The sequence below is a fragment of the Oncorhynchus mykiss genome, chromosome 31, assembly GCF_013265735.2.
Source record: "Oncorhynchus mykiss isolate Arlee chromosome 31, USDA_OmykA_1.1, whole genome shotgun sequence".
Classification (NCBI taxonomy): domain Eukaryota; kingdom Metazoa; phylum Chordata; class Actinopteri; order Salmoniformes; family Salmonidae; genus Oncorhynchus; species Oncorhynchus mykiss.
In genome coordinates, this window is record NC_050571.1 from 7,892,200 (window position 1) to 7,919,554 (window position 27,355).

The window sequence follows — 27,355 nt, forward strand, 5'->3', positions numbered from 1 at the left end:
GGTGGGAGGAGCTATAAGAGGACGGGCTCATTGTAATGTCTGGAATGGAATAAACTGAACGGAGTCAAACACATTATACACATGGAAAGTGTTCCGTTGATTCCACTCCAGCCATTACAATGAGCCCATCCTCCAATAGCTCCTCCAGTCAGCCTCCACTGATACATATGGTAGCTACCTCAATTACCTCTTACCTGTGCACATTTTCCTCGTTACTGGTGTTCATTTTTACTCGTTATTCACTGTGTATTTATTCCTTTGTTGGAAAAGGACCTGTAAGTAATCAGTTCAATTTAAGTCTACACTAGTGGTTCCCAACCATTTTTCTCTACTCGGAGTAACCCCGGAGTACCCCCTCGTGTGCATTTTACCAGTAGGCCTATGGTCTCATGAGTCTCATCAAGTACCCCCTGTGGATAGGCCATGTACACACCAGGGTTCCTAGTACCCCTAATTGGGAAACACTGGTCTACACCTCTTGTTTACGAAGCATGTGACAAATAACATTTGAGTTGATAAAAATGAGGAAGCAATAGATTTTTATTCAAGAATAGGGCTAGCTAGAATAAATTGTGAACTTCATTGCTTTTCATGTTTGACTATATATTTTATACATGCATGCAATAGGCTCCATTCATAGTAACAGTATATAGTTTAGCTAGGCTACATTGTAACAATGTTTCAAGCTTTGAATTCTAGGGTTGTGCTTCGGCTCTGGTACGTCACACAAGTTGGCTCCAGTCTGTCTGGGGTTCACTTCACGAGAGAGAGGCTACCAATGGAAAGTGTGTCCCGCAGTAATGTTGCTCTCCCTACCAAATGAATTACTTGTGTTCCCGCGACAAACACGTTTTCCAGCTGCTATCTTTTCTATGGCACTTGTCTTTCCACCTTAGAATGAAATTATGAAGTCATGTGTGGTGGACAAGTTAGAATCACGTGAAACCGCTTACACACACTCACAACAAACGCAACGGAACAACCACCGACCAAAAAGCAGAGGTGGTGAAGTGTGCGCCGCTCGTCTGTGTTTGTTGGGTTGTGGTTTGTCTGATTCGACACGTCCAATCGGCGTATGTTCATCATTAAGACAGTGGCTACAGCCGCTCCAAAAGATGCAACTGGAAGGATCCGCCACTAGTGGGCAGTCTTCCTTCACACGTAGCAAGTTCTTTTTTTGATGAGACAGGCTGAAAGACAGACAGGAAGGAGCAGACAGCGACAGACAGGAAGGAGCAGGCCGACAGGCAGGAAGGAAGGAGCATGCCGACAGACAGGAAGGAGGAGGCAGGCAGGCAGACAGAAAGACAGGAAGGAAGGAGAAGGCAGACAGCAGTATATTAGACGTTGGAATATGACTTTTCTAGTTAAATAAAAAATAATAAAACATTGGAATATTGAAGTTATAAAAATTAAGTATATAGATGAATTGATGTTTTAATCAGATAATGGACAGTTAATTATTTTTTATTTAACCTTTATTTAACTAGGCAAGTCAGTTAAGAACAAATTATTATTTACAATGAAGGCCTACCAAAAGGCAAAATGTCTCCTGCGGGGAGGGGGGCTGGGAATACAAAAAAGTATTATATATATATATATATATATATATTTTTTTTTATTTATTTATTTTTTATTTCCAGCCCCCCAAGGACAAAACACACATCAGGACAAGAGATGTGTGTCCTGTATATAGCCTCGTAATTGTTATGTGATTGTGTTATTTTTGATTATTTTTTACTTTCGATCATTTGGTAAATATTTTCTTAACTCTTCTTGAACTGCACTGTTAGTTAAGAGCTTGTAAAGTAAAGCATTTCACGGTAAAGTCTACACTTGTTGTATTCGTCGCATGTGACAAATAAAGTTAGATTTGATTTGAGAGACAACGCCACACTCCAGGCTGTATCACAACCGATCGTGATTGGGAGTCTCATAAGGCGGCGCACAATTGGCCCAGCGTCGTCCGGGTTTGGCCGGTGTAGTCCGTCGTTGTAAATAAAATAAAATGTTCTTAACTGACTTGCCTAGTTAAATAAAGGTTAAATAAAATAAAATAAAGAGAGACATAAGACAAGAACAATGTTACAGCAGTAACCTATGGGAGAACCATGTGTCCACTGTCTCCTCAGAATGAAAAGCAGTCCGGGTAATGCTCTTGGGGAGACGGAGGAAACCAACCCCCTTACAACGGGTCTAGAATTTCAACAGGCGGAAACAGAACTGCGAGGGAAGGCGTTCCTGGATCAGAATGTAAGTACACAGCAATGTCAATAACAGATGGAAGGGACATGGTGATACTGTATTTCAAGACCTGATGAACAGAAAACCTATTTTGCCTTGTTGTTTTCACTCATCTCCTTTATCTCTCCTTTAAGTTCGATTCTTTCATTCAAGGTTTAAAATAGGCCTACAGTTTACTCTTAAGTCCTCATCTATTTACTTAGCCTATAGGCTCTGCTTTTAGCCTATAAGCTCCATACTCTACAAATCACCCATAGACAGATACTCTCCCTTTGATGAAAGGAAATTAATTGGTTTGTGTGATCTTTATTGACAGCTCTCACATGTAACACAGGAGATGCAATACCCATTCGATCTGTTCCCCAAATTCCCGGCCGCATCTTGGGTGTTCTCCTCTTGACATAAGTGGGCCACTGGTCATGTTAATAAGGGGTATATCAGGGGGGGTAACAGATGGACCACAGGTCAACCATTGTACAGGGGCTGAAGGCCTTCTGTTCTGGTGAGAAACATCTGCCTCTATCAATACAGAGAGAATGACAGGATCGTATTATAACAAGGATCTGTTTGTGCTCTCTTGCCAACTTTTATGATCATCAAAATGGTCATCAAAATGACCTTTAGGAGTTGGAAATAGAGCACAAACTGATCTTGGACCAGTGTATAGAGAGATATGTAGGTATAACTGGTGAATGTTAAGTCAAAACACCCTCTTCGCTGATGTCGGTGAAACATCCTGCTCTGTCAGAGATGAGTGATCACTGTTGGAATTACAACTTTAATATAGGAAGAACAAAGCTCTTAGGCTTAGTAAGCTACCTGTCTTTCCTCTCCTAGGAAGGGTAACAGCTGTCTTCAGGCATGATAATGTTATGGCTAGGTGTCTCGAAGAAGTGTTAAAGCCACGGGAACAGGACCAGTAGAGGAATACATGAGGTGAAAGCAGTACTAAAGCCAATGTGTTTGTAATAGTACCACATGTGTTCCTTATTACAGGGGAATAACGGGCGCTAGGCTGACTTCCTCATGGTCCAGGAGGGCACAGTTTAGGTAAAGAAGGACTGAAACAGAGGCTTGAACTTAAACAATGGTTACATTGACATAGAAAACCCCCCCAACTTGCATGACTTTTGCATTTAAAATGGTGTGCCAATCTACCATGTCTTGCTGAAACAATATACTGTAGGCTACTAGTAGCATGTAATAAACTACATGACATCCAGCAACAACATTAAGTCTCTACATGTTTGGTTACTGATGTAATAGTAAGGATGTAACAACAATGACTCTTCCGGACATTCTTTGCTCCATCTGTTACCTTGAGCAACAAGTCTCTTATCAAATCAGAACTCTGACATTAGAGAGAGTTCCAGAATCCGGTGGGAATTCCAGAACTCTAATAAGTGCCGTGACCTCCATAATTTGTCTCACAATATTTAGACTTGTTAAATTGTTTCTTGGCATGCAGACCAGTCAGTGGCCTTCAGTTCCTGACCAGGGCTCCTAGCCAGTGGTCTCTCTGCCCCCTGTAGCTCCAACAGCTTGGTAGTGTCTGCTCCAGAGTGTAAAACACTTTGGAATGTTTCATTCATTGTTCCGGATCATTTGCCGGGAGGCCTGCCAACTGGGAGCTGGCTATTGCACACATATCTCTCTCTCTCTCCCTCTCTCTCTCTCTCGCTCTACCTTACAACATTCTTATACACGGTCCCTCTCCTGAGGCTCAACCAATAAACCGGAACTCACAGTAAGGGTTCCTATGTTCTAATTTCTTGACAGATAACAATTCTTCCTTTTCTCCGTCCAGAGAAAATACATAAACTTCAAAAAGATGTTATAACTTAACATTAAAGTCAATGTTAGTGAGTGGTGAATTGAAAGTATTGGTCTTGGATTCAAGTATTATTGATATCACAATCACATGGATGAGAAAAAAAATGTCCTTTTCAGTTCCTGTACACTGAGGTGTTGACTTTGTTCTACTGAAGGATCTGTGAGGGCGGTTTTCAGCAGGAGTTGGTTTAATTCAAACAGAAGGAAGACATTGTTCTCAGACATTGGATAGGCTACGTCCCAAACAGCACCCTATTCCCTATACAGTACACTGCCTTTGATCAGAGCCCTTGTAGTACACTATAAAGGGAATAGGATGCCATTCGGAACACAGATAATATGATATAATATACACAATTGCCGTGCCAATATCTTGAAACACTGACGTGTTGTCATGGATAGAAGTTTTAAGAAATCCAAACAAATTCCGGGGCTACAAAATGAACATTTTATTTTTGAAATGTGCGACCATTGCTCTTTGGTTTCCACACAAAATTATATTGCTACAGTCTGTTACACATGGAAAGCATGTGACTTGACTGTGGGTGCATTATTGTTTAGGTTAGGTTTAATGACAACAAAAAAAGTGAAAGAGAATCAGAACCGAAGAGGCCATGACTTCAACCTTCATTTGCGTGTGCACGAATAGCTTTTCCGTTCCAGCCTAAACATGCAAAACATGCTACATCTATCATATCAAAACAAAATACAGTATACATTTCTCAACAAACAAAAAAATCTGCTCTGCGTTTACATTTAAAAACAGAAGTCACGTGTGAACATTCAAAACACTGATAAAACTACAGTACAGGTAGTCATAGCTAGTTGCTGTTTTTTTTTTTTGGGGTTGACCATTTTTACATGAAAGAAAACAGACAAAGTTAATTCTATTTCAATTCAAATCTTCGGTTTTTGGTATATGAAAGCAATTATATAACATATTCCACTAAGAGATATCCCATCTCTGTGTTCATCTAATGCTGGTTTATTATTGATCCTCTTTGACTAAATTAGATCGATAAGACTCCCTTTTAGAGTTCCAAATAAGAATATTTTCCATCAACAAAAGTAACAATCCCCTGATTTTGTGTTGATGTACTGTAGGCAATTATGTTTTTTTTTTTTTCTCCTCTTAAATTTGTTTTACTGGACGCGACTCATCGTCCTGCTGGAGAGACTTTTCCTGACCTTCTGGAAGAGGTCATCTGAAACAAAAACAAAGATCATAACAACATTTAACACCAGTTCAACAAAAGAGACTGAGCGATATAGATCAGAGAGTAGTTACCATTTTTTACTCCGATTCTTGAGTCCGTCTGTGAAGAAAGGAATTCAACAATATTTAGATATACATTTACAAATACAAAAACACATATTTTTAAGATAATGAACATTCACATAGCTGCGGATTTACAAAAACGATCATCTAATAAGACAGTCAAAAGAGACGTGATAAGTTAACCGTCTATAAATGTCTTACTCTCATGGAAGAGACGGGGGCATCAGCCTGTTCCCTGTCAACCTTAGGAGCTGGAGGACATAGAGAGAGAACAAGACAGAGTTGGAATGACAATTGGAGGATAATACAGTACGTTATATACAGTAATGTGAGATGGTTTATTCGGTCTTCATGGACAGTGAAGCGATTGCTCTTACGCAGTGGCTTTATGATGGCTCCCACAGCGTGGACAACTCCATTGGTGGCCATCAAGTCGGCTTCAACCACTGGGACCTTGTTGATGTACACGGTCTGGTTCCTCTGAAGAAGAAAAAGATACAGGGTATATATATATATATAAGATGAAACTTAATATTTTCATAACAGGGGTTCAAGACAATCAAGTCATGTTGAAAGAATGTATATCAATACAGTGTACACAAATGATGTAAGCAATAGAAGTACACAACAAAATAAGTACCTCTTTTCTCCACTGAAAACAAAATCATCAATTAAAAGAAAAACATGTACATGTCAGTACTGATATTACATGGTAGTACTGATATTACATGGTAGTACTGATATTACATGGTAGTACTGATATTACATGGTAGTACTGATATTACATGTTAGTACTTATATTACATGTTAGTACTGATATTACATGTTAGTACTGATATTGCATGGTAGTACTGATATTACATGTTAGTACTGATATTACATGGTAGTACTGATATTACATGTTAGTACTGATATTACATGTTAGTACTGATATTACATGTTAGTACTGATATTACATGGTAGTACTGATATTACATGTTAGTACTGATATTACATGGTAGTACTGATATTACATGTTAGTACTGATATTACATGTTAGTACTGATATTACATGTTAGTACTGATATTACATGGTAGTACTGATATTACATGGTAGTACTGATATTACATGGTAGTACATGGTAGTACTGATATTACATGTTAGTACTGATATTACATGGTAGTACTGATATTACATGGTAGTACTGATATTACATGTTAGTACTGATATTACATGGTAGTACTGATAATACATGGTAGTACTGATATTACATGTTAGTACTGATATTACATGTTAGTACTGATATTACATGTTAGTACTGATATTACATGTTAGTACTGATATTACATGGTAGTACTGATATTACATGTTAGTACTGATATTACATGGTAGTACTGATATTACATGGTAGTACTGATATTACATGGTAGTACTGATATTACATGTTAGTACTGATATTACATGGTAGTACTGATATTACATGGTAGTACATGTTAGTACTGGTATTACAATGTAGTACATGATAGTACTGATTACATTAGTAGTATCAATATCAAATGTGTGTTATAGGATCACATTGTTACAGGATCATGTGTTCTAGGATCAAATTGTTCTAGGATCATGTGTTCTAGGATCAAATTGTTCTAGGATCATGTGTTCTATGATCAAATTGTTCTAGAATCAAATTGTTCTAGGATCATATTGTTCTAGGATCATGTGTTCTAGGATTACATTGTTTTAGGATCACATTTTTCTAGGATCCTATTGTTCTAGGATCATGTGTTCTAGGATCAAATTGTTCTAGGATCATATTGTTCTAGGATCATGTGTTCTAGGGTCAAATTGTTCTAGGATCCTATTGTTCTCGGGTCAAATTGTTCTAGGATCAAATTGTTCTAGGATCAACTTGTTCTAGGATCTTGTGTTCCAGGATCAAACAGTCATAAGGGCCTACTGTACCATGTTCAGCTCCAGCTTGTCTCCCTGCAGAGGCTTCAGTCTGGTATGGGAGCCCACTCCTCCACTGACCAGAATCTCCTTAGCCATGTGGTACTTCAACACACTGGCCAGCTCCTTGGGGTTGCCTAGACAACAAGCTGATATTAGAACACCTACCGGACCATGTTGCATCTCTATGGTCTAGACATTTACAAACAGAAGAATTAGGAAAACTAAAACACAAAAAAACTGAAGAATGAACATTGATTAAAAAGTGAAAAGTAATCAGTTGTGCAAGATGCAACACGGAACTGATGAGTTAAGGTACTTGGCATATACTTTAGCATTACAGCTACATTCTTATTGCTGTGGCCAAGTCATTGAACATTAAGTTATTCAACATGATGCTAATGTTATTTGTATACACGTGTCCTGCTCATCTAAACAGTTGTTGCGAAATGGTCAGGGCAATCATTAACAAACAGCACTGTTTATTTATTTTTATAAATGATTTTATATACCCAAAACGAGTGTAATTGTAGCTCCAGTATACTGTAGGTAGGTCATACTGTAACTGAACAACTGGCTCCTGTTAACCACAGCTGTTTGGCATTCATACGTGTGGCAGCATCCAAGATGCATTCCATCGTGTCATCATTTCCTGGGTGTAGATAGGTTATTAGGTTCATTCCAATAGTTCTGTCTGTCTGCCGAACATATTCTCACTGTGGGCCAAATCAAGTTGTCCTTAGGTGCCACTGATTTTTATTTTTTATTTTAAAGTGATTTGTTTTGCAAAGCCAGTCGTGAAACCTGTTCACAGTTTGGTTAAGGAAGGATGCCAGACACCCAAATACACCACATATGGCATTCACTACATATGGCATACACCACATATGGTATACACTACATATGGCATGCACTACATATGGCATAAACTACATATGGCATACACTACATATGGCATGCACTACATATGGCATACACTACATATGGCATGCACCACATATGGTATACACTACATATGGCATGCACTACATATGGCATAAACTACATATGGCATACACTACATATGGCATGCACTACATATGGCATACACTACATATGGCATGCACTACATATGGCATGCACTACATATGGCATACACTACATATGGCATACACTACATATGGCATACACTACATATGGCATGCACTACATATGGCATGCACTACATATGGCATGCACCACATATGGCATGCACTACATATGGCATGCACTACATATGGCATGCACTACATATGGCATTCACCACATATGGCATACACTACATATGGCATACACTACATATGGCATGCACTACATATGGCATAAACTACATATGGCATACACTACATATGGCATACACTACATATGGCATAAACTACATATGGCATACACTACATATGGCATGCACTACATATGGCATACACTACATATGGCATGCACTACATATGGCATACACTACATATGGCATGCACTACATATGGCATACACTACATATGGCATGCACCACATATGGTATACACTACATATGGCATGCACTACATATGGCATAAACTACATATGGCATACACTACATATGGCATGCACTACATATGGCATACACTACATATGGCATGCACTACATATGGCATGCACTACATATGGCATACACTACATATGGCATACACTACATATGGCATACACTACATATGGCATGCACTACATATGGCATGCACTACATATGGCATGCACCACATATGGCATGCACTACATATGGCATGCACTACATATGGCATGCACTACATATGGCATTCACCACATATGGCATACACTACATATGGCATACACTACATATGGCATGCACTACATATGGCATAAACTACATATGGCATACACTACATATGGCATACACTACATATGGCATAAACTACATATGGCATACACTACATATGGCATGCACTACATATGGCATACACTACATATGGCATGCACTACATATGGCATGCACTACATATGGCATACACTACATATGGCATACACTACATATGGCATACACTACATATGGCATGCACTACATATGGCATGCACTACATATGGCATGCACCACATATGGCATGCACTACATATGGCATGCACTACATATGGCATGCACTACATATGGCATTCACCACATATGGCATGCACTACATATGGCATGCACTACATATGGCATTCACCACATATGGCATTCACCACATATGGCATACACTACATATGGCATACACTACATATGGCATGCACCACATATGGCATACACCACATATGGCATACATATGGCATGCACTACATATGGCATGCACTACATATGGCATTCACCACATATGGCATTCACCACATATGGCATACACTACATATGGCATACACTACATATGGCATTCACCACATATGGCATACACTACATATGGCATACACTACATATGGCATACACTACATATGGCATACACCACATATGGCATACACCACATATGGCATACACTACATATGGCATACACTACATATGGCATACATGTGATAGAGCACATATGGCAGAGAGGTATCTGTTATAATTATCCTAGTCTTACATTTCCAGACCTCAACCCTTTGTTCTTGTTTGAGACTGGTTTTGTTTGAGAAAAACTAGAATGTCTGGAGCCAGGGATGTCCTTACTCATGAGTTTGTTGAGGTCAGCCTTTGGCAAGGCGCTGAAAGCATCGTTGGTGGGAGCGAACACGGTATGGGGACCGGCCTGGTTCATCAGCTCTGTCAAGCCAGCCGTCTGGATGGCACCGACCAACAGACTGGAACAGAAGGGAATGCACACTTAGAAAGACCCTCCTCAAGAGGATGAAAGAAGGCTTGACAACTGACTGATTCCCAACACACACACAGTTTAAAAATTAAAATTAAAATATTCAGAGGAAGAAACAGTACTTAAACAGTTGACTAATAGGAAAGTTTAAAAAGCATCGATGAGTTGTGGTTTCTGATGTGCCAAATTTACCGAACATGTATGAGTTGAATCATGGCAGAACAGAACAGATCACTGGTAGTGAAAAGATACAGAGTAAACAGAACATATCTCTGAATGTGGGTGGAAATGAATCAACATGGTGCCTTTCAGGTCTGGATACAACATTAGACTCTTGGAGGGACTTCTCAGGATATCGAGCTACAGAACGTACGCTGTGGTACGTAGGCAGAAGCTACTATATTTTTTTGCTCATATGCTTACATGTCTGTTCTTGCTCTTATGAAATTGAATTTATATTGCCTCAAGATATTATTGAGGACAAACTTGGTAATCCTTTTCATTGAATCACTCACTGATTCATTGACTCTCACCTGAATCGGTTATCAGCCTTCAGGACATCCATGATGGTGCCCATTGGGGGAGTCAGGACTTTGTCGACTGTGAACATGCTACCGAAACGGCCGATCTTGTCGTGGGCAACGATACAGGAGTTCTCTATGCACAGGCTCTGTTATTTTGAGAGAGAGAGACAGAGAGAGAGAGAGAGTGAGAGACAGAGAGAGAGAGACAGAGAGCGAGAGACAGAGCGAGAGAGAGAGAGAGAGAGAGAGAGAGAGCGAGAGAGAGAGAGAGAGAGAGAGAGAGACAGAGAGAGAGGGAGAGAGAGAGAGTGAGAGGGAGAGAGAGAGAGTGAGAGAGAGAGAGAGAGACAGAGAGAGAACGAGAGAGAGACAGAGACACACAGAGAGATAGAGAGAGAGACAGAGAGAGAGAGCGAGAGAGACAGAGAGAGAGACAGAGAGAGAGAGAGAGAGAGAGATGTTTGTTTGTTTTGTTTGTTTTACCTGTCACCATGACAACATTCCAAATAGCATCCTATTATTTATATAGGGCAGTGGGTTGGACCAGTGTTCCCTCTAAGCTGCACACGGGCATGCAGCAAGATGGAACTCCACTCAACTTTCTACTTGTCCCCTTTAGTTAACACTATCAACGTTTCACTTGTGTCTGTTTCTCTCTAATAATGGTATGAGAATAATAATGATTTGTATGTTGTCAAGTGGTTTCTTTCATCAAACAACACAACATGTTCAGTCACCTCCTTGTCTGAAGGACAAGTGGATAAACAGGTTAAAGGTCAAGCCCTGCATGTTGATTTCAAAAGTCTCATGGGATGTAGGCCAACATTGAACACCACACATTTGCTGCTATGACAGAACAGCTAATTCCATGTTAAAATGTTATGGGATGCATTTTCTCCATTGTTTTTGATGGTAGGTCACTCTGGTAGGACTACATTATAATCAAATGGCCACAGTAGCCTACTTGACCACTGTTAAAACTGTAACTTAAAGTAGGTACAGCCTCAGAGTTTACAGTAAAAGCGTGCCGGAAGTTGCACAGAAGTATGTGCTCAGCAGACTTGAAATGTGCTCAGTGTCCCAAAAAATTAAGAGGGAACATTACCTTTGCCCAGAGACATATGGGCCCTGGCCAAAAGTAGTGCACTATATAGGGAATAGGGTGCCATTAGGGACACACTTGGATTCCTTCCTGTCTGCCCTTCACTCTGAAATGATGGCTCGCAAGTGGTCTCCCTCTCTGTGGAAAAAAAGCTTATTGTGGTCATCTGGAAATTCCATTGCAAAGTAGAAATGTGAGAGCTGCTGCCAGGACAACCTTCATCTGCCACCCAGGAGAGAACAGAGCAGAGCTGTGAAAAACGGTGTGAAACAACATTCTGGATAACGATTCTACAGTATGAGGATGTTGTAGAGGGACTCTCTCTCTCTCTCGTGTCATTGGATGAAAACATGTTTCGGGGGGTAAAAGTCCACCAATCAGACTGCCTCCTTCTGTCACTCATTTGGAGAAAATGATGACCAGCCATAAACTGTTCATTGTAAATATGAAAACAGCACAATAACGCTTTGTATATAGTTAGGAATAGTGTATTTAGGCTAATCTCTGTAATGAGTTAACCCTTAGGAAAAGGCTAATCTCTATAATGAGTTAACCCTTAGGAAGAGTGTAATCTACATAATGAGTTAACCCTTGGGAAGAGGGTAATCTACATAATGAGTTAACCCTTAGGAAAAGGCTAATCTCTATAATGAGTTAACCCTTAGGAAGAGGGTAATCTACATAATGAGTTAACCCTTAGGAAGAGGGTAATCTACATAATGAGTTAACCCTTAGGGAGAGGGTAATCTCTGTAATGAGTTAACCCTTAGGAAGAGGGTAATCTACATAATGAGTTAACCCTTAGGAAGAGGGTAATCTACATAATGAGTTAACCCTTAGGAAGAGGGTAATCTCTATAATGAGTTAACCCTTAGGAAGAGGGTAATCTACATAATGAGTTAACCCTTAGGGAGAGGGTAATCTCTGTAATGAGTTAACACTTAGGAAGAGGGTAATCTACATAATGAGTTAACCCTTAGGAAGAGGGTAATCTACATAATGAGTTAACCCTTAGGAAGAGGGTAATCTCTATAATGAGTTAACCCTTAGGAAGAGGGTAATCTACATAATGAGTTAACCCTTAGGAATAGGGTAATCTCGATAATGAGTTAACCCTTAGGAAGAGGGTAATCTACATAATGAGTTAACCCTTAGGAAGAGGGTAATCTACATAATGAGTTAACCCTTAGGAAGAGGGTAATCTACATAATGAGTTAACCCTTAGGAAGAGGGTAATCTACATAATGAGTTAACCCTTAGAAAGAGGGTAATCTCTGTAATGAGTTAACCTTTAGGAATAGGGTAATCTCTGTAATGAGTTAACCCTTAGGAAGAGGCTAATCTCTGTAATGAGTTAACCTTTAGGAAGAGGGTAATCTCTGTAATGAGTTAACCTTTAGGAAGAGGCTAATCTCTGTAATGAGTTAACCCTTAGGAAGAGGGTAATCTCTGTAATGAGTTAACCCTTAGGAAGAGGCTAATCTACATAATGAGTTAACCCTTAGGAAGAGGGTAATCTACATAATGAGTTAACCCTTAGGAAGAGGGTAATCTCTGTAATGAGTTAACCCTTAGGAAGAGGCTAATCTACATAATGAGTTAACCCTTAGGAAGAGGGTAATCTACATAATGAGTTAACCCTTAGGAAGAGGCTAATCTCTATAATGAGTTAACCCTTAGGAAGAGGGTAATCTACATAATGAGTTAACCCTTAGGAATAGGGTAATCTCGATAATGAGTTAACCCTTAGGAAGAGGGTAATCTACATAATGAGTTAACCCTTAGGAAGAGGGTAATCTACATAATGAGTTAACCCTTAGGAAGAGGGTAATCTACATAATGAGTTAACCCTTAGGAAGAGGGTAATCTACATAATGAGTTAACCCTTAGAAAGAGGGTAATCTCTGTAATGAGTTAACCTTTAGGAATAGGGTAATCTCTGTAATGAGTTAACCCTTAGGAAGAGGCTAATCTCTGTAATGAGTTAACCTTTAGGAAGAGGGTAATCTCTGTAATGAGTTAACCTTTAGGAAGAGGCTAATCTCTGTAATGAGTTAACCCTTAGGAAGAGGGTAATCTCTGTAATGAGTTAACCCTTAGGAAGAGGCTAATCTACATAATGAGTTAACCCTTAGGAAGAGGGTAATCTACATAATGAGTTAACCCTTAGGAAGAGGGTAATCTCTGTAATGAGTTAACCCTTAGGAAGAGGGTAATCTACATAATGAGTTAACCCTTAGGAAGAGGGTCATCTACATAATGAGTTAACCCTTAGGAAGAGGCTAATCTCTATAATGAGTTAACCCTTAGGAAGAGGCTAATCTACATAATGAGTTAACCCTTAGGAAGAGGCTAATCTCTATAATGAGTTAACCCTTAGGAAGAGGCTAATCTACATAATGAGTTAACCCTTAGGAAGAGGCTAATCTCTATAATGAGTTAACCCTTAGGAAGAGGCTAATCTACATAATGAGTTAACCCTTAGGAAGAGGCTAATCTACATAATGAGTTAACCCTTAGGAAGAGGGTAATCTCTATAATGAGTTAACCCTTAGGAAGAGGGTAATCTCTGTAATGAGTTAACCCTTAGGAAAATGCTAATCTCTATAATGAGTTAACCCTTAGGAAGAGGCTAATCTACATAATGAGTTAACCCTTAGGAAGAGGCTAATCTACATAATGAGTTAACCCTTAGGAAGAGGCTAATCTCTATAATGAGTTAACCCTTAGGAAGAGGGTAATCTACATAATGAGTTAACCCTTAGGAAGAGGGTAATCTACATAATGAGTTAACCCTTAGGAAGAGGGTAATCTACATAATGAGTTAACCCTTAGGAAGAGGCTAATCTACATAATGAGTTAACCCTTAGGAAGAGGCTAATCTACATAATGAGTTAACCCTTAGGAAGAGGCTAATCTACATAATGAGTTAACCCTTAGGAAGAGGGTAATCTACATAATGAGTTAACCCTTAGGAAGAGGCTAATCTACATAATGAGTTAACCCTTAGGAAGAGGCTAATCTACATAATGAGTTAACCCTTAGGAAGAGGCTAATCTACATAATGAGTTAACCCTTAGGAAGAGGCTAATCTACATAATGAGTTAACCCTTAGGAAGAGGGTAATCTACATAATGAGTTAACCCTTAGGAAGAGGCTAATCTACATAATGAGTTAACCCTTAGGAAGTGGCTAATCTACATAATGAGTTAACCCTTAGGAAGAGGGTAATCTACATAATGAGTTTAACCCTTAGGAATAGGGTAATCTCTGTAATGAGTTAACCCTTAGGAAGAGGCTAATCTACATAATGAGTTAACCCTTAGGAAGAGGGTAATCTACATAATGAGTTTAACCCTTAGGAATAGGGTAATCTACATAATGAGTTAACCCTTAGGAAGAGGGTAATCTACATAATGAGTTTAACCCTTAGGAAGAGGGTAATCTACATAATGAGTTTAACCCTTAGGAATAGGGTAATCTCTGTAATGAGTTAACCCTTAGGAAGAGGGTAATCTACATAATGAGTTAACCCTTAGGAAGAGGCTAATCTACATAATGAGTTAACCCTTAGGAAGAGGCTAATCTCTGTAATGAGTTAACCCTTAGGAAGAGGGTAATCTACATAATGAGTTAACCCTTAGGAAGAGGGTAATCTCTGTAATGAGTTAACCCTTAGGAAGAGGGTAATCTACATAATGAGTTAACCCTTAGGAAGAGGCTAATCTCTGTAATGAGTTAACCCTTAGGAAGAGGCTAATCTACATAATGAGTTAACCCTTAGGAAGAGGCTAATCTCTATAATGAGTTAACCCTTAGGAAGAGGCTAATCTACATAATGAGTTAACCCTTAGGAAGAGGCTAATCTACATAATGAGTTAACCCTTAGGAAGAGGCTAATCTACATAATGAGTTAACCCTTAGGAAGAGGCTAATCTCTATAATGAGTTAACCCTTAGGAAGAGGCTAATCTACATAATGAGTTAACCCTTAGGAAGAGGCTAATCTACATAATGAGTTAACCCTTAGGAAGAGGCTAATCTACATAATGAGTTAACCCTTAGGAAGAGGCTAATCTACATAATGAGTTAACCCTTAGGAAGAGGCTAATCTACATAATGAGTTAACCCTTAGGAAGATGGTAATCTACATAATGAGTTAACCCTTAGGAAGATGGTAATCTACATAATGAGTTAACCCTTAGGAAGAGGGTAATCTCTGTAATGAGTTAACCCTTAGGAAGAGGCTAATCTACATAATGAGTTAACCCTTAGGAAGAGGGTAATCTCTGTAATGAGTTAACCCTTAGGAAGAGGCTAATCTACATAATGAGTTAACCCTTAGGAAGAGGCTAATCTACATAATGAGTTAACCCTTAGGAAGAGGCTAATCTACATAATGAGTTAACCCTTAGGAAGAGGGTAATCTACATAATGAGTTAACCCTTAGGAAGAGGGTAATCTCTGTAATGAGTTAACCCTTAGGAAGAGGGTAATCTACATAATGAGTTAACCCTTAGGAAGAGGCTAATCTACATAATGAGTTAACCCTTAGGAAGAGGCTAATCTACATAATGAGTTAACCCTTAGGAAGAGGGTAATCTACATAATGAGTTAACCCTTAGGAAGAGGGTAATCTACACAATGAGTTAACCCTTAGGGAGAGGGTAATCTACATAATGAGTTAACCCTTAGGAAGAGGGTAATCTACATAATGAGTTAACCCTTAGGAAGAGGGTAATCTCTGTAATGAGTTAACCCTTAGGAAGAGGGTAATCTACATAATGAGTTAACCCTTAGGAAGAGGGTAATCTACATAATGAGTTAACCCTTAGGAAGAGGCTAATCTACATAATGAGTTAACCCTTAGGAAGAGGGTAATCTACATAATGAGTTAACCCTTAGGAAGAGGGTAATCTACATAATGAGTTAACCCTTAGGAAGAGGGTAATCTACATAATGAGTTAACCCTTAGGAAGAGGCTAATCTACATAATGAGTTAACCCTTAGGAAGAGGGTAATCTACATAATGAGTTAACCCTTAGGAAGAGGGTAATCTACATAATGAGTTAACCCTTAGGAAGAGGGTAATCTACATAATGAGTTAACCCTTAGGAAGAGGCTAATCTACATAATGAGTTAACCCTTAGGAAGAGGCTAATCTACATAATGAGTTAACCCTTAGGAAGAGGGTAATCTACATAATGAGTTAACCCTTAGGAAGAGGCTAATCTACATAATGAGTTATCCCTTAGGAAGAGGCTAATCTACATAATGAGTTAACCCTTAGGAAGAGGCTAATCTACATAATGAGTTAACCCTTAGGAAGAGGCTAATCTCTATAATGAGTTAACCCTTAGGAAGAGGGTAATCTACATAATGAGTTAACCCTTAGGAAGAGGCTAATCTACATAATGAGTTAACCCTTAGGAAGAGGCTAATCTACATAATGAGTTAACCCTTAGGAAGAGGCTAATCTACATAATGAGTTAACCCTTAGGAAGAGGCTAATCTCTATAATGAGTTAACCCTTAGGAAGAGGGTAATCTACATAATGAGTTAACCCTTAGGAAGAGGCTAATCTACATAATGAGTTAACCCTTAGGAAGAGGGTAATCTACATAATGAGTTAACCCTTAGGAAGAGGCTAATCTACATAATGAGTTAACCCTTAGGAAGAGGGTAATCTACATAATGAGTTAACCCTTAGGAAGAGGGTAATCTACATAATGAGTTAACCCTTAGGAAGAGGGTAATCTACATAATGAGTTAACCCTTAGGAAGAGGGTAATCTACATAATGAGTTAACTCTTAGGAAGAGGGTAATCTCTGTAATGAGTTAACCCTTAGGAAGAGGGTAATCTCTGTAATGAGTTAACCCTTAGGAAGAGGGTAATCTCTGTAATGAGTTAACCCTTAGGAAGAGGGTAATCTCTATAATGAGTTAACCCTTAGGAAGAGGGTAATCTACATAATGAGTTAACCCTTAGGAAGAGGGTAATCTACATAATGAGTTAACCCTTAGGAAGAGGGTAATCTACATAATGAGTTAACCCTTAGGAAGAGGGTAATCTACATAATGAGTTAACCCTTAGGAAGAGGCTAATCTACATAATGAGTTAACCCTTAGGAAGAGGGTAATCTACATAATGAGTTAACCCTTAGGAAGAGGCTAATCTCTGTACTTAGTTGTCTTTTTTGCAGAAGAACAACTGTGCTCATTCTCTTAATTCAGCTCAATTGGTCAATCTGCACCTCTGCTTTTATACCGTCTAATGCCAGCTGTCGCTCCTACGGGGTACTTACGTTACGGTAGACGAACACTCTGAGTTTGATTCCTCCCAGAGTCTCTAGCTCTTGCCCGTAGTACAGTGACCCGGAAGACAGCTGCTCCTTCAGGATGTGGTTCTTCAACAGCTTCTTCAGGTCACCAGTCATTGTCACACCCTCTGTTAACAATAGATACAGAATTTATCAGATTGATTCAATGAAATGGGTCAAGAATCATGGCTCAAGTCACTGCTGTTTGTTAGCACAGAGAGAGGGCAGAGGGAGGGAGGGAGGGATACAGAGAGAGAGAGGGGGGAGAGGGAGGGAGGGATACATACATAGAGAGAGAGAGAGAGAGAGAGAGAGAGAGAGAGAGAGAGAGGGGGGGGGGGGGAGGGAGGGAGGGCTACAAACAGAGAGAGAGAGAGAGAGAGAGAGAGAGAGAGAGAGAGAGAGAGAGAGAGAGAGACAGACAGAGACAGAGACAGATGAGATGGGGAGAGATGGAGAGAGAGAGAGAGAGAGAGCGCCATCGATCGATGTTACCTTTGAAAGCTTCATTCTGAGGGGTCAGGATGGTCAGAGCCTCTGAGCCAGAAAGGTGGGAGCCAAGACCAGCATCAACAAACAGCTTGGTCGCTGTGGTAACGGCAGATCCCTGGGCCAGCTCCAACAAAGTCTTAGCTTAAAAAGAGATCAGTACATAAATGAACATTTCTCATTGAACAGAGAGACTCTTCATAAGTAGCGTGGAGGTCTTGTCTCAACATGAACCATCGAGTTAGAATCCACTTCATATTCAGTGCAGTAGCATTCCAGACAGACACACTTAGACTTGACTTTCAACTCCTATGACAGTCAGAGTCCTTTTCAGACGTGACTCATCACTACTAATCATCTCATAAAAGAAGGCAAGGATTCATTGGTTTGGATTAGAGGCTTAAATTTGGCGTTGACGCAACTCTCAATTTAAGACTCTGGTTTTCAATACCTGTCTGAGATGAGGAGCTTGTTAGAGGTCCAATAGTTTGACTCCAAGTCATATGCAGACGGCTATCTATTGCTCTGGTTTGAATTACCTGAGTCTGGGATGAGGAGCTCGTTGATGTAGTGGACGACCCCGTTGGTCCCCAGCTGGTCTTTCTTCTGGATGATGGCCTTCCCGTTGAGGGTCATGTCAGCCCCATCACAGCCCACCTCTAGAACGGTCCCCTGTAGGGTCTCCAGGGGAGTACCAGATGTGATGGACTCTGCACACTGCATGTTCTTCAGGATGTGGTAGTTCAGCAGGTCTGGATGGAGAGTACAGACACAAGTAGAACTTAGTTCACGTTAATAAGTCATTGGGTTCCCATCTCCGATATCTATCTTTCTGTTCTATATCCAATATCTATCTCCCCGTTCTATATCCAATATCTATCTCCCTGTTCTATATCCAATATCTATCTCCCTGTTCTATATCCAATATCTATCTCCCTGTTCTATATCCAATATCTATCTCCCCGTTCTATATCCAATATCTATCTCCCTGTTCTATATCCAATATCTATCTCCCTGTTCTATATCCAATATCTATCTCCCTGTTCTATATCCAATATCTATCTCCCTGTTCTATATCCAATATCTATCTTCCTGTTCTATATCCAATATCTATCTCCCTGTTCTATATCCAATATTTATCTCCCCGTTCTATATCCAATATCTATCTCCCTGTTCTATATCCAATATCTATCTCCCTGTTCTATCTATATCCAATATCTATCTCCCTGTTCTATATCCAATATCTATCTCCCTGTTCTATATCCAATATCTATCTCCCCGTTCTATATCCAACTGTCATAAAAAATTTCACCTTTCAGAGCCACGGGGTCTCCCAGGATCCTGTTGAGCATTTCAGGGGGGATCTTCTCGAAGGCTTCGTTGGTTGGAGCGAACACCGTGTAGTGACCATCGCTCTCCAGCATTTGGGTCAGACCAGCAGCAGCAACAGCATTCTAAAAGGCAGAGAATCAACACACTGAATCAACACACTGAATCAACACACTGAATCAACACCGAATCAACACACTGAATCAACACACTGAATCAACACACTGAATCAACACACTGAATCAACACACTGAATCAACACACTGAATCAACACACTGAATCAACACACTGAATCAACACACTGAATCAACACACTGAATCAACACACTGAATCAACACTGCTTTTCTCTACATAATTCAAATTGCACATACAATACAAAAGACTGAGACCGAGTCAATGATCAGTGAACGTAACATTCCCATAGCTGACACAACATTGCATAGCATATGTTCAACATGTAGGAAATGGTAGTGTAGGAAATGGTAGTTCTAGTGTGATAGACTGTTCTGTGAATGAATGAATGAATGAATGAATGGATGAATGAATGAATGAATGAATGAATGGATGGATGAATGAATGGATGGATGAATGGATGAATGAATGAATGAATTAATTAATTAATTAATGAATGGATGAATGAATGAATGGATGAATGAATGAATGAATGGATGAATGAATGGATGAATTAATGAATGGATGAATGAATGAATGAATGAATGGATGAATGGATGGATGGATGAATGGATGGATGAATGAATGGATGGATGAATGAATGAATGAATGAATGGATGAATGAATGAATGGATGGATGGATGAATGGATGGATGAATGGATGAATGAATGGATGAATGAATGGATGAATGAATGAATGGATGGATGGATGGATGAATGAATGGATGGATGAATGAATGGATGAATGAATGAATGAATGAATGAAGCGACAAACTGTTAAAGGCGTTTACTTACACGAAGAGTCTCCAGATCATCATCGGTGTCGATGAAAGTGTGCACGTCGTTGGTAACCGCGGTGATGACTCTGTCCACGACGTGCACGATCCCGTTGGTCGCATGCTGGTCTGTTTTCACCAGACGAGCACAGTTCACTGTTACAATCTGCAATGACAAGAGAGAGAGAGAGAAAGAAAAGAAAAGTTGTCTCATGATTTAGCTGACTTTTGATCGATGGTCAACGTGTGACCATTTGAAAAATTATCAAAAAATTGTACAGTAAAGGTTTTTAGCTGACGATGTATCTGTTCATGTCTCTCTAGAGGTTCCAACTTGCTTGGTCCCAGATGGCCTATGTCATACTGCACAAACAGATCTGGGACCGGGCCAGGTCACGACATCATATACCTTCCAATCACTACCATTCTATTGGTCAATACCATTCTATTCCAGTCATTACCATGAGCCCGTCCTCCCCAATTAAGGTGCCACTAGCCACCGGTGCTTTCAATTATAATGCAACATTAACATTGGACAGATGCTACTCACTCCGTTGGGGTAGTGGTGGATGTGAAGGTTGAAGTCTTGGTACATGGAGGGGAAGGCAGATCCGTGCTTCAGGTCCTCAGAGGTCAAACGGCGGTTCACCATGTGGTAGTGGAGCGCGTTGAGAAGCTCAATATTCACGTTACTCACCAGAGCATCCAGGATTTCCTACAACCGTAAAAAAAAACAGAGTCTTATTTTCATCAGAACAACGATCAAATCACAAGATAACCATTCGTACCATTACATATACTGACCAAAGACTTGGTTCTAGAATCTACTGCTCTTTAAAAAAAAAAACGTTTGATACGCTACCTCGGCTGATTAGGCTGATAACACGTAGTCTGAGGTCAGAATAATACAATATCTCTAGATGCAACAGGATTGGGGTGAATTATACTTGATTTCCAGTTCTCTCTCTCTCTCCGTGTATCCCTCTCATGTGAAGGGAGAGAGTCCTCCTGACACACTCACGTTGGGTAGGGCCGCCCAGGCCTGGTTGCTGGGAGCGAAAAAGGTGAAGCTCCCTGGTCCTTCGATCTCCTCCCTCAGCTGAGCCCTCTCTGAGTACATCTTGGTGGTGGCGGCTCCAACCACACCCAGCGTGTTGTAGATGTTCACTAACGGCAGGGCTGGAAAAACATTTTTACAGTCTTAACCATCATATGGGGGGAAATTTAGGAAATTCAAATGTTGATTTGATGGATGTATATTTGACAATCAAAGTAGGATCCCATATTTTGTTTGACAGGCCTCTTGTCTAAAAATAATTATCCCAAATTGGTCGAGTTGTTGCATTTTATGGATAGTACGTGACTGAGCTATAACTAGATTTGCAGGCTAATAATGTAGATTTCTTCTTACCAGCAGGACAACCCTTCTCTCCTGGAAGCTTCTCATAACCGGGGCAACACTCATAGCTGATCACCCTGTTGACCAATAAGAACACGTGTTAAGGACGACTGCAGCCAATCAAGAGATGGAAACAACAGGTCAGTTTCTCCTTACTCTTTCAAGTCAAAAGACTCTATCTAGCCTTGTTCCAGATCTTGTTTGTGTTGTCTTGCCACAAACGGATATGTGACCAGGCTACAAAAAATTGAGCAATGTGTCTTAGGTTAAATGATACAGCCACATGCTATACACATAGTTCTGTCATTTTGTGCATTTGAGATATTTCCACAATAAATCTGAACTGGGCTCAGCTGGTACTGAAAGGTCATAAAAGCTCATTTCCTGAGAGAGAGAGAGAGAGAGAGGCAGAGAGAGAGAGAGAGAGAGAGAGAGAGAGAGGTAGAGAGAGAGAGAGAGAGGGGTATAGAGAGAGAGAGAGAGAGAGAGAGAGAGAGAGGTAGAGAGAGAGAGAGGTGGAGAGGTAGAGGTAGAGAGACCCAGGGTTGGCCAAGGGAAACTCCAGAAAGGGGACTAAGAGAGCGGTACTGAAACACATGCTCCTGCCAGTAAAAACAAAGAGAGAGCGGCCAAGCGAAGGTGTACCGGATAAAAACGTGAACCTTAAAGTTAAGTCAAAAATAACTGGTCTATATCCACGAAAATGATTATCCATGATTATTGCTAATCAAACATTGGCACAGGTAAGTTACAGTGAGGAACACAGTGGCAACATCAACAATGCATAACACAGTCAAAAAAGACAAGGCAAAAGGTGTGGAAAGCTACGCAAAAATGATTTGGCATCTTGCGACCCCCTGCAGACCCTACATCCCAACTCGAGTACTCCGTTCCGCCAGCTCTGGTCTCTTGGCCCTCCCACCCCTACGGGGGGCGTCAGATCCCGTTCATCCCAGTCAAAGCTCTTCAGCAGAGTTCCTGCCCAAGCTATTTTAAAGATGAATGCACTAGCTGTAAAGTCGCTTTGGATAATAGTCTGCTAAATGACTCAAATGTAAAAGAGGACCAACTCTGAGTCGGGTAGTTGGTAGCTCAGAAACATGGTTAGGGGACAATCCTCACATTCAGTGAGGGTGGGTGGGGGGGGGGTTTATGAGGAAACCCTGTAAAACACAGTAGCCTGGAAACCAAACCAGTCGGATTTTCAAAACAGATGTTAACTCAACTTCGATTTGTTCTCCACAAGCATAAACAAAGATGGTAGCCATGGATTTCTGACAAAATAAACAGTAAGGTCGCATAATTCAAACACAGTGTACATTGAGACTTCCAAGCATTGAGGCAAACTATTCACCAGACAAAAGTATGAAAGAAGAGAGTGAAGGTCCATTAGACTTTATGGGTTCCATGATGAAATTAGCATGCTAGATAGATTTGAATTGGCGTGCTATTCATAGATACGAAATAAATAAATAAATTATTTTTTTCATAAAAAAAACTCAAATGTTCCTTTCCCAGACAAATAAAAACAAGATGTAAATTGAAGTAAAAGTGAGCGTGTATAAAGCTTTACAGACTAGTTAGCTCTGGGATTCACCTTTAGTCAAATGTTACTACTTCAAAACATAGTGTGATTGCTGAGAAAAACAGAAGAACCAATGCATTGGCGTTGAGAGTGGGGCTTTAAAGGTAGCTAGGGGCTGTTGGGAGGTAGCTAGGGGCTGTTGGGAGGTAGCTAGGGGCTGTTGGGAGGTAGCTAGGGGCTGTTGGGAGGTAGCTAGGGGCTGTTGGGAGGAGGCTAGGGGCTGTTGGGAGGTAGCTAGGGGCTGTTGGGAGGTAGCTAGGGGCTGTTGGGAGGTAGCTAGGGGCTGTTGGGAGGTAGCTAGGGGCTGTTGGGAGGAGGCTAGGGGCTGTTGGGAGGTAGCTAGGGGCTGTTGGGAGGTAGCTAGGGGCTGTTGGGAGGTAGCTAGGGGCTGTTGGGAGGTAGCTAGGGGCTGTTGGGAGGTAGCTAGGGGCTGTTGGGAGGTAGCTAGGGGCTGTTGGGAGGAGGCTAGGGGCTGTTGGGAGGTAGCTAAGGGCTCTTGGGAGGTAGCTAAGGGCTCTTGGGTGGTAGCTAGGGGCTGTTGGGAGGAGGCTAGGGGCTGTTGGGAGGTAGCTAAGGGCTCTTGGGAGGTAGCTAAGGGCTCTTGGGTGGTAGCTAGGGGCTGTTGGGAGGAGGCTAGGGGCTGTTGGGAGGTAGCTAAGGGCTCTTGGGAGGTAGCTAGGGGCTGTTGGGTGGTAGCTAAGGGCTGTTGGGAGGTAGCTAGGGGCTGTTGGGAGGTAGCTAGGGGCTGTTGGGAGGAGGCTAGGGGCTGTTGGGAGGTAGCTAAGGGCTGTTGGGTGGTAGCTAGGGGCTGTTGGGAGGTAGCTAAGGGCTGTTGGGAGGTAGCTAAGGGCTCTTGGGTGGTAGCTAAGGGCTCTTGGGAGGTAGCTAGGGGCTGTTGGGAGGTAGCTAGGGGCTGTTGGGAGGTAGCTAAGGGCTCTTGGGAGGTAGCTAGGGGCTGTTGGGTGTTAGCTAAGGGCTCTTGGGAGGAGGCTTGGGGCTGTTGGGAGGTAGCTAAGGGCTGTTGGGAGGTAGCTAAGGGCTCTTGGGAGGTAGCTAATGGCTGTTGGGAGGTAGCTAGGGGCTGTTGGGAGGTAGCTAAGGGCTCTTGGGTGGTAGCTAAGGGCTCTTGGGAGGTAGCTAGGGGCTGTTGGGAGGTAGCTAGGGGCTGTTGGGAGGTAGCTAAGGGCTCTTGGGAGGTAGCTAGGGGCTGTTGGGTGGTAGCTAAGGGCTCTTGGGAGGAGGCTTGGGGCTGTTGGGAGGTAGCTAAGGGCTCTTGGGTGGTAGCTAAGGGCTCTTGGGAGGAGGCTAGGGGCTTTTGGGAGGTAGCTAAGGGCTGTTGGGAGGTAGCTAAGGGCTCTTGGGTGGTAGCTAAGGGCTCTTGGGAGGTAGCTAGGGGCTGTTGGGAGGTAGCTAGGGGCTGTTGGGAGGTAGCTAAGGGCTCTTGGGAGGTAGCTAGGGGCTGTTGGGTGATAGCTAAGGGCTCTTGGGAGGAGGCTTGGGGCTGTTGGGAGGTAGCTAAGGGCTCTTGGGTGGTAGCTAAGGGCTCTTGGGAGGAGGCTAAGGGCTCTTGGGAGGTAGCTACGGGCTCTTGGGTGGTAGCTAAGGGTTCTTGGGAGGTAGCTAGGGGCTGTTGGGAGGTAGCTAAGGGCTCTTGGGTGGTAGCTAAGGGCTCTTGGGAGGAGGCTAAGGGCTCTTGGGAGGTAGCTAAGGGCTCTTGGGTGGTAGCTAAGGGCTCTTGGGAGGTAGCTAAGGGCTCTTGGGAGGTAGCTAAGGGCTCTTGGGAGGTAGCTAAGGGCTGTTGGGAGGTAGCTAAGGGCTGTTGGGTGGTAGCTAAGGGCTGTTGGGAGGTAGCTAAGGGCTTTTGGGAGGTAGCTATGGGCTGTTGGGTGGTACCTAAGGGCTGTTGTTGTTAGGGTTATTGGTGACTCAAGAGTTATGAGGTCTCCCCTCAAGTGACCTGTAACCTCTAGCACCAGCAGCACCATGTCCCCATGGCCTGCATTCTAACCCATTACCTGTTAAACCCAGTGGTCAGCTCCCTCTTTCCATGGGTGTCTGTAAATGTAATTCAATTCAAACTGATAAAAGCTTTTTGGAACCTTTGTTGACACAAGCCCAGGTTTGTCCTTTTGAACGCCACTCTCAAACTCCCAGCCCTCTCAAATGGACACTTCAGGTCTCGCTTGCTGTGGAAAAAAATCATTTTCCTGGCTCCCTTATGAATGATTAGTGTGTGTTTAGGGATGGAAGTCCCTCAACAGTGCCCTCTAAAGCCATCATTTCCTCCAAACATCCAGCGCCCACAGCAAAGTTTCCCTTCCTCTTCAACTTTCATGAGATTTCCAATGAAAGAAACACTGTTGTGAATCGCCAGCAAACGTCTCCCGTTACAAAGTCATCAAGTTCGTGTCTGTGGTTCAATTTTCTACAGGAAACATCTAGATAATTTCACAATACTTATCAAGGGAGATCAAATAACAAGAAAAAGCCGGGAACAGAAGACACCACACACACACACACACACGCACACGCACACGCACACACACACACACACACACACACACACACACACACACACACACACACACACACACACACACATCCTAGATAGCAAATAGCAAATGCATGTTTTCTTAGCACACACATTCCCAAGGCAGTATAATGGTGAAATGGTCTACACATGCCATGCAAAACCTACAACACAATCTCAGAGGAATGTTAGACAGAGCAATAACCAATACCATCTTGCCCCCTGCAGGGATGTTAACATTGACGTCAATCAAACAGCCGCTACTGTGGAAGGCTGTCAGTGCCTTTACTGCCCAGGGTCCAGGACAGGGCCTATCTGGAAGATTGATGTTGGTAACCTGAGTTGTCCTTTTACCCTCAGAAGCTATTTAACACTACTGATTGAATAGAGAGACACAAGGTATCCATTATCTACTGTGTAACAACCTAGCTAACCCAGAATGTATCTCCCCCAAACTAACTACCTAGCTAACCCAGAATTGATCTCCCCCAAACTAACTACCTAGCTAACCCAGAATTGATCTCCCCCAAACTAACTACCTAGCTAACCCAGCATTTCTCATCTAAACTAACTACCTAGCTAACCCAGCATTTATCTCCCCCAAACCAACTACCTAGCTAACCCAGCATTTATCTCCCCCAAACCAACTACCTAGCTAACCCAGCATTTATCTCCCCCAAACCAACTACCTAGCTAACCCAGCATTTATCTCGTCCAAATTAACTACCATGGCTAACCCAGCATTTATCTCCCCCAAACCAACTACCTAGCCAACCCAGGGATTTATTTTGTCCAAACTATCACTAAAACTTGTCAAACTTCCCATCGTTGTTGATGTCACAAAAAGAGAAGAGGATACAGCAACAAAGTTGATGACTCAATGATTCCTGGGTGAGTCATTTCCTAATTGCTGAGAACCAAACTAACAGGATTGTGAGTTTAACATGAAGATCAAAAACTAACGCAAACCAATTTTCACAACTAACGTATTAATTTGTCAGCCATTCTTTTGAAACTAAATAA

General features: G+C 41.5%; 1 protein-coding gene across 2 annotated transcripts in view; it reads right to left on the reverse strand.

Moving 5' to 3' along the window:
• Positions 1 to 4,511: 4,511 nt before the first annotated feature.
• Positions 4,512 to 27,355, reverse strand: part of LOC110504485 (transforming growth factor-beta-induced protein ig-h3) — a 30,049-nt gene continuing 7,205 nt past the window's right edge. The window contains exons 3-18 of one of the 2 annotated variants that reach the window (XM_036969871.1): positions 22,230 to 22,294; positions 21,840 to 21,997; positions 21,369 to 21,533; positions 20,838 to 20,984; positions 19,853 to 19,994; positions 19,080 to 19,292; positions 18,547 to 18,684; positions 18,037 to 18,179; positions 10,639 to 10,775; positions 9,964 to 10,094; positions 7,296 to 7,420; positions 5,997 to 6,008; positions 5,734 to 5,836; positions 5,558 to 5,607; positions 5,366 to 5,393; positions 4,512 to 5,282 (exon numbers count right to left, since the gene is read on the reverse strand). In XM_036969871.1, coding sequence (XP_036825766.1) covers positions 5,221 to 5,282; positions 5,366 to 5,393; positions 5,558 to 5,607; positions 5,734 to 5,836; positions 5,997 to 6,008; positions 7,296 to 7,420; positions 9,964 to 10,094; positions 10,639 to 10,775; positions 18,037 to 18,179; positions 18,547 to 18,684; positions 19,080 to 19,292; positions 19,853 to 19,994; positions 20,838 to 20,984; positions 21,369 to 21,533; positions 21,840 to 21,997; positions 22,230 to 22,294 — 1,819 coding nt within the window. In that variant the 3' untranslated portion in view covers positions 4,512 to 5,220. The remainder of the gene's footprint in view (positions 5,283 to 5,365; positions 5,394 to 5,557; positions 5,608 to 5,733; positions 5,837 to 5,996; positions 6,009 to 7,295; positions 7,421 to 9,963; positions 10,095 to 10,638; positions 10,776 to 18,036; positions 18,180 to 18,546; positions 18,685 to 19,079; positions 19,293 to 19,852; positions 19,995 to 20,837; positions 20,985 to 21,368; positions 21,534 to 21,839; positions 21,998 to 22,229; positions 22,295 to 27,355) is intronic. The other variant, XM_036969872.1, reaches the window with a different exon arrangement.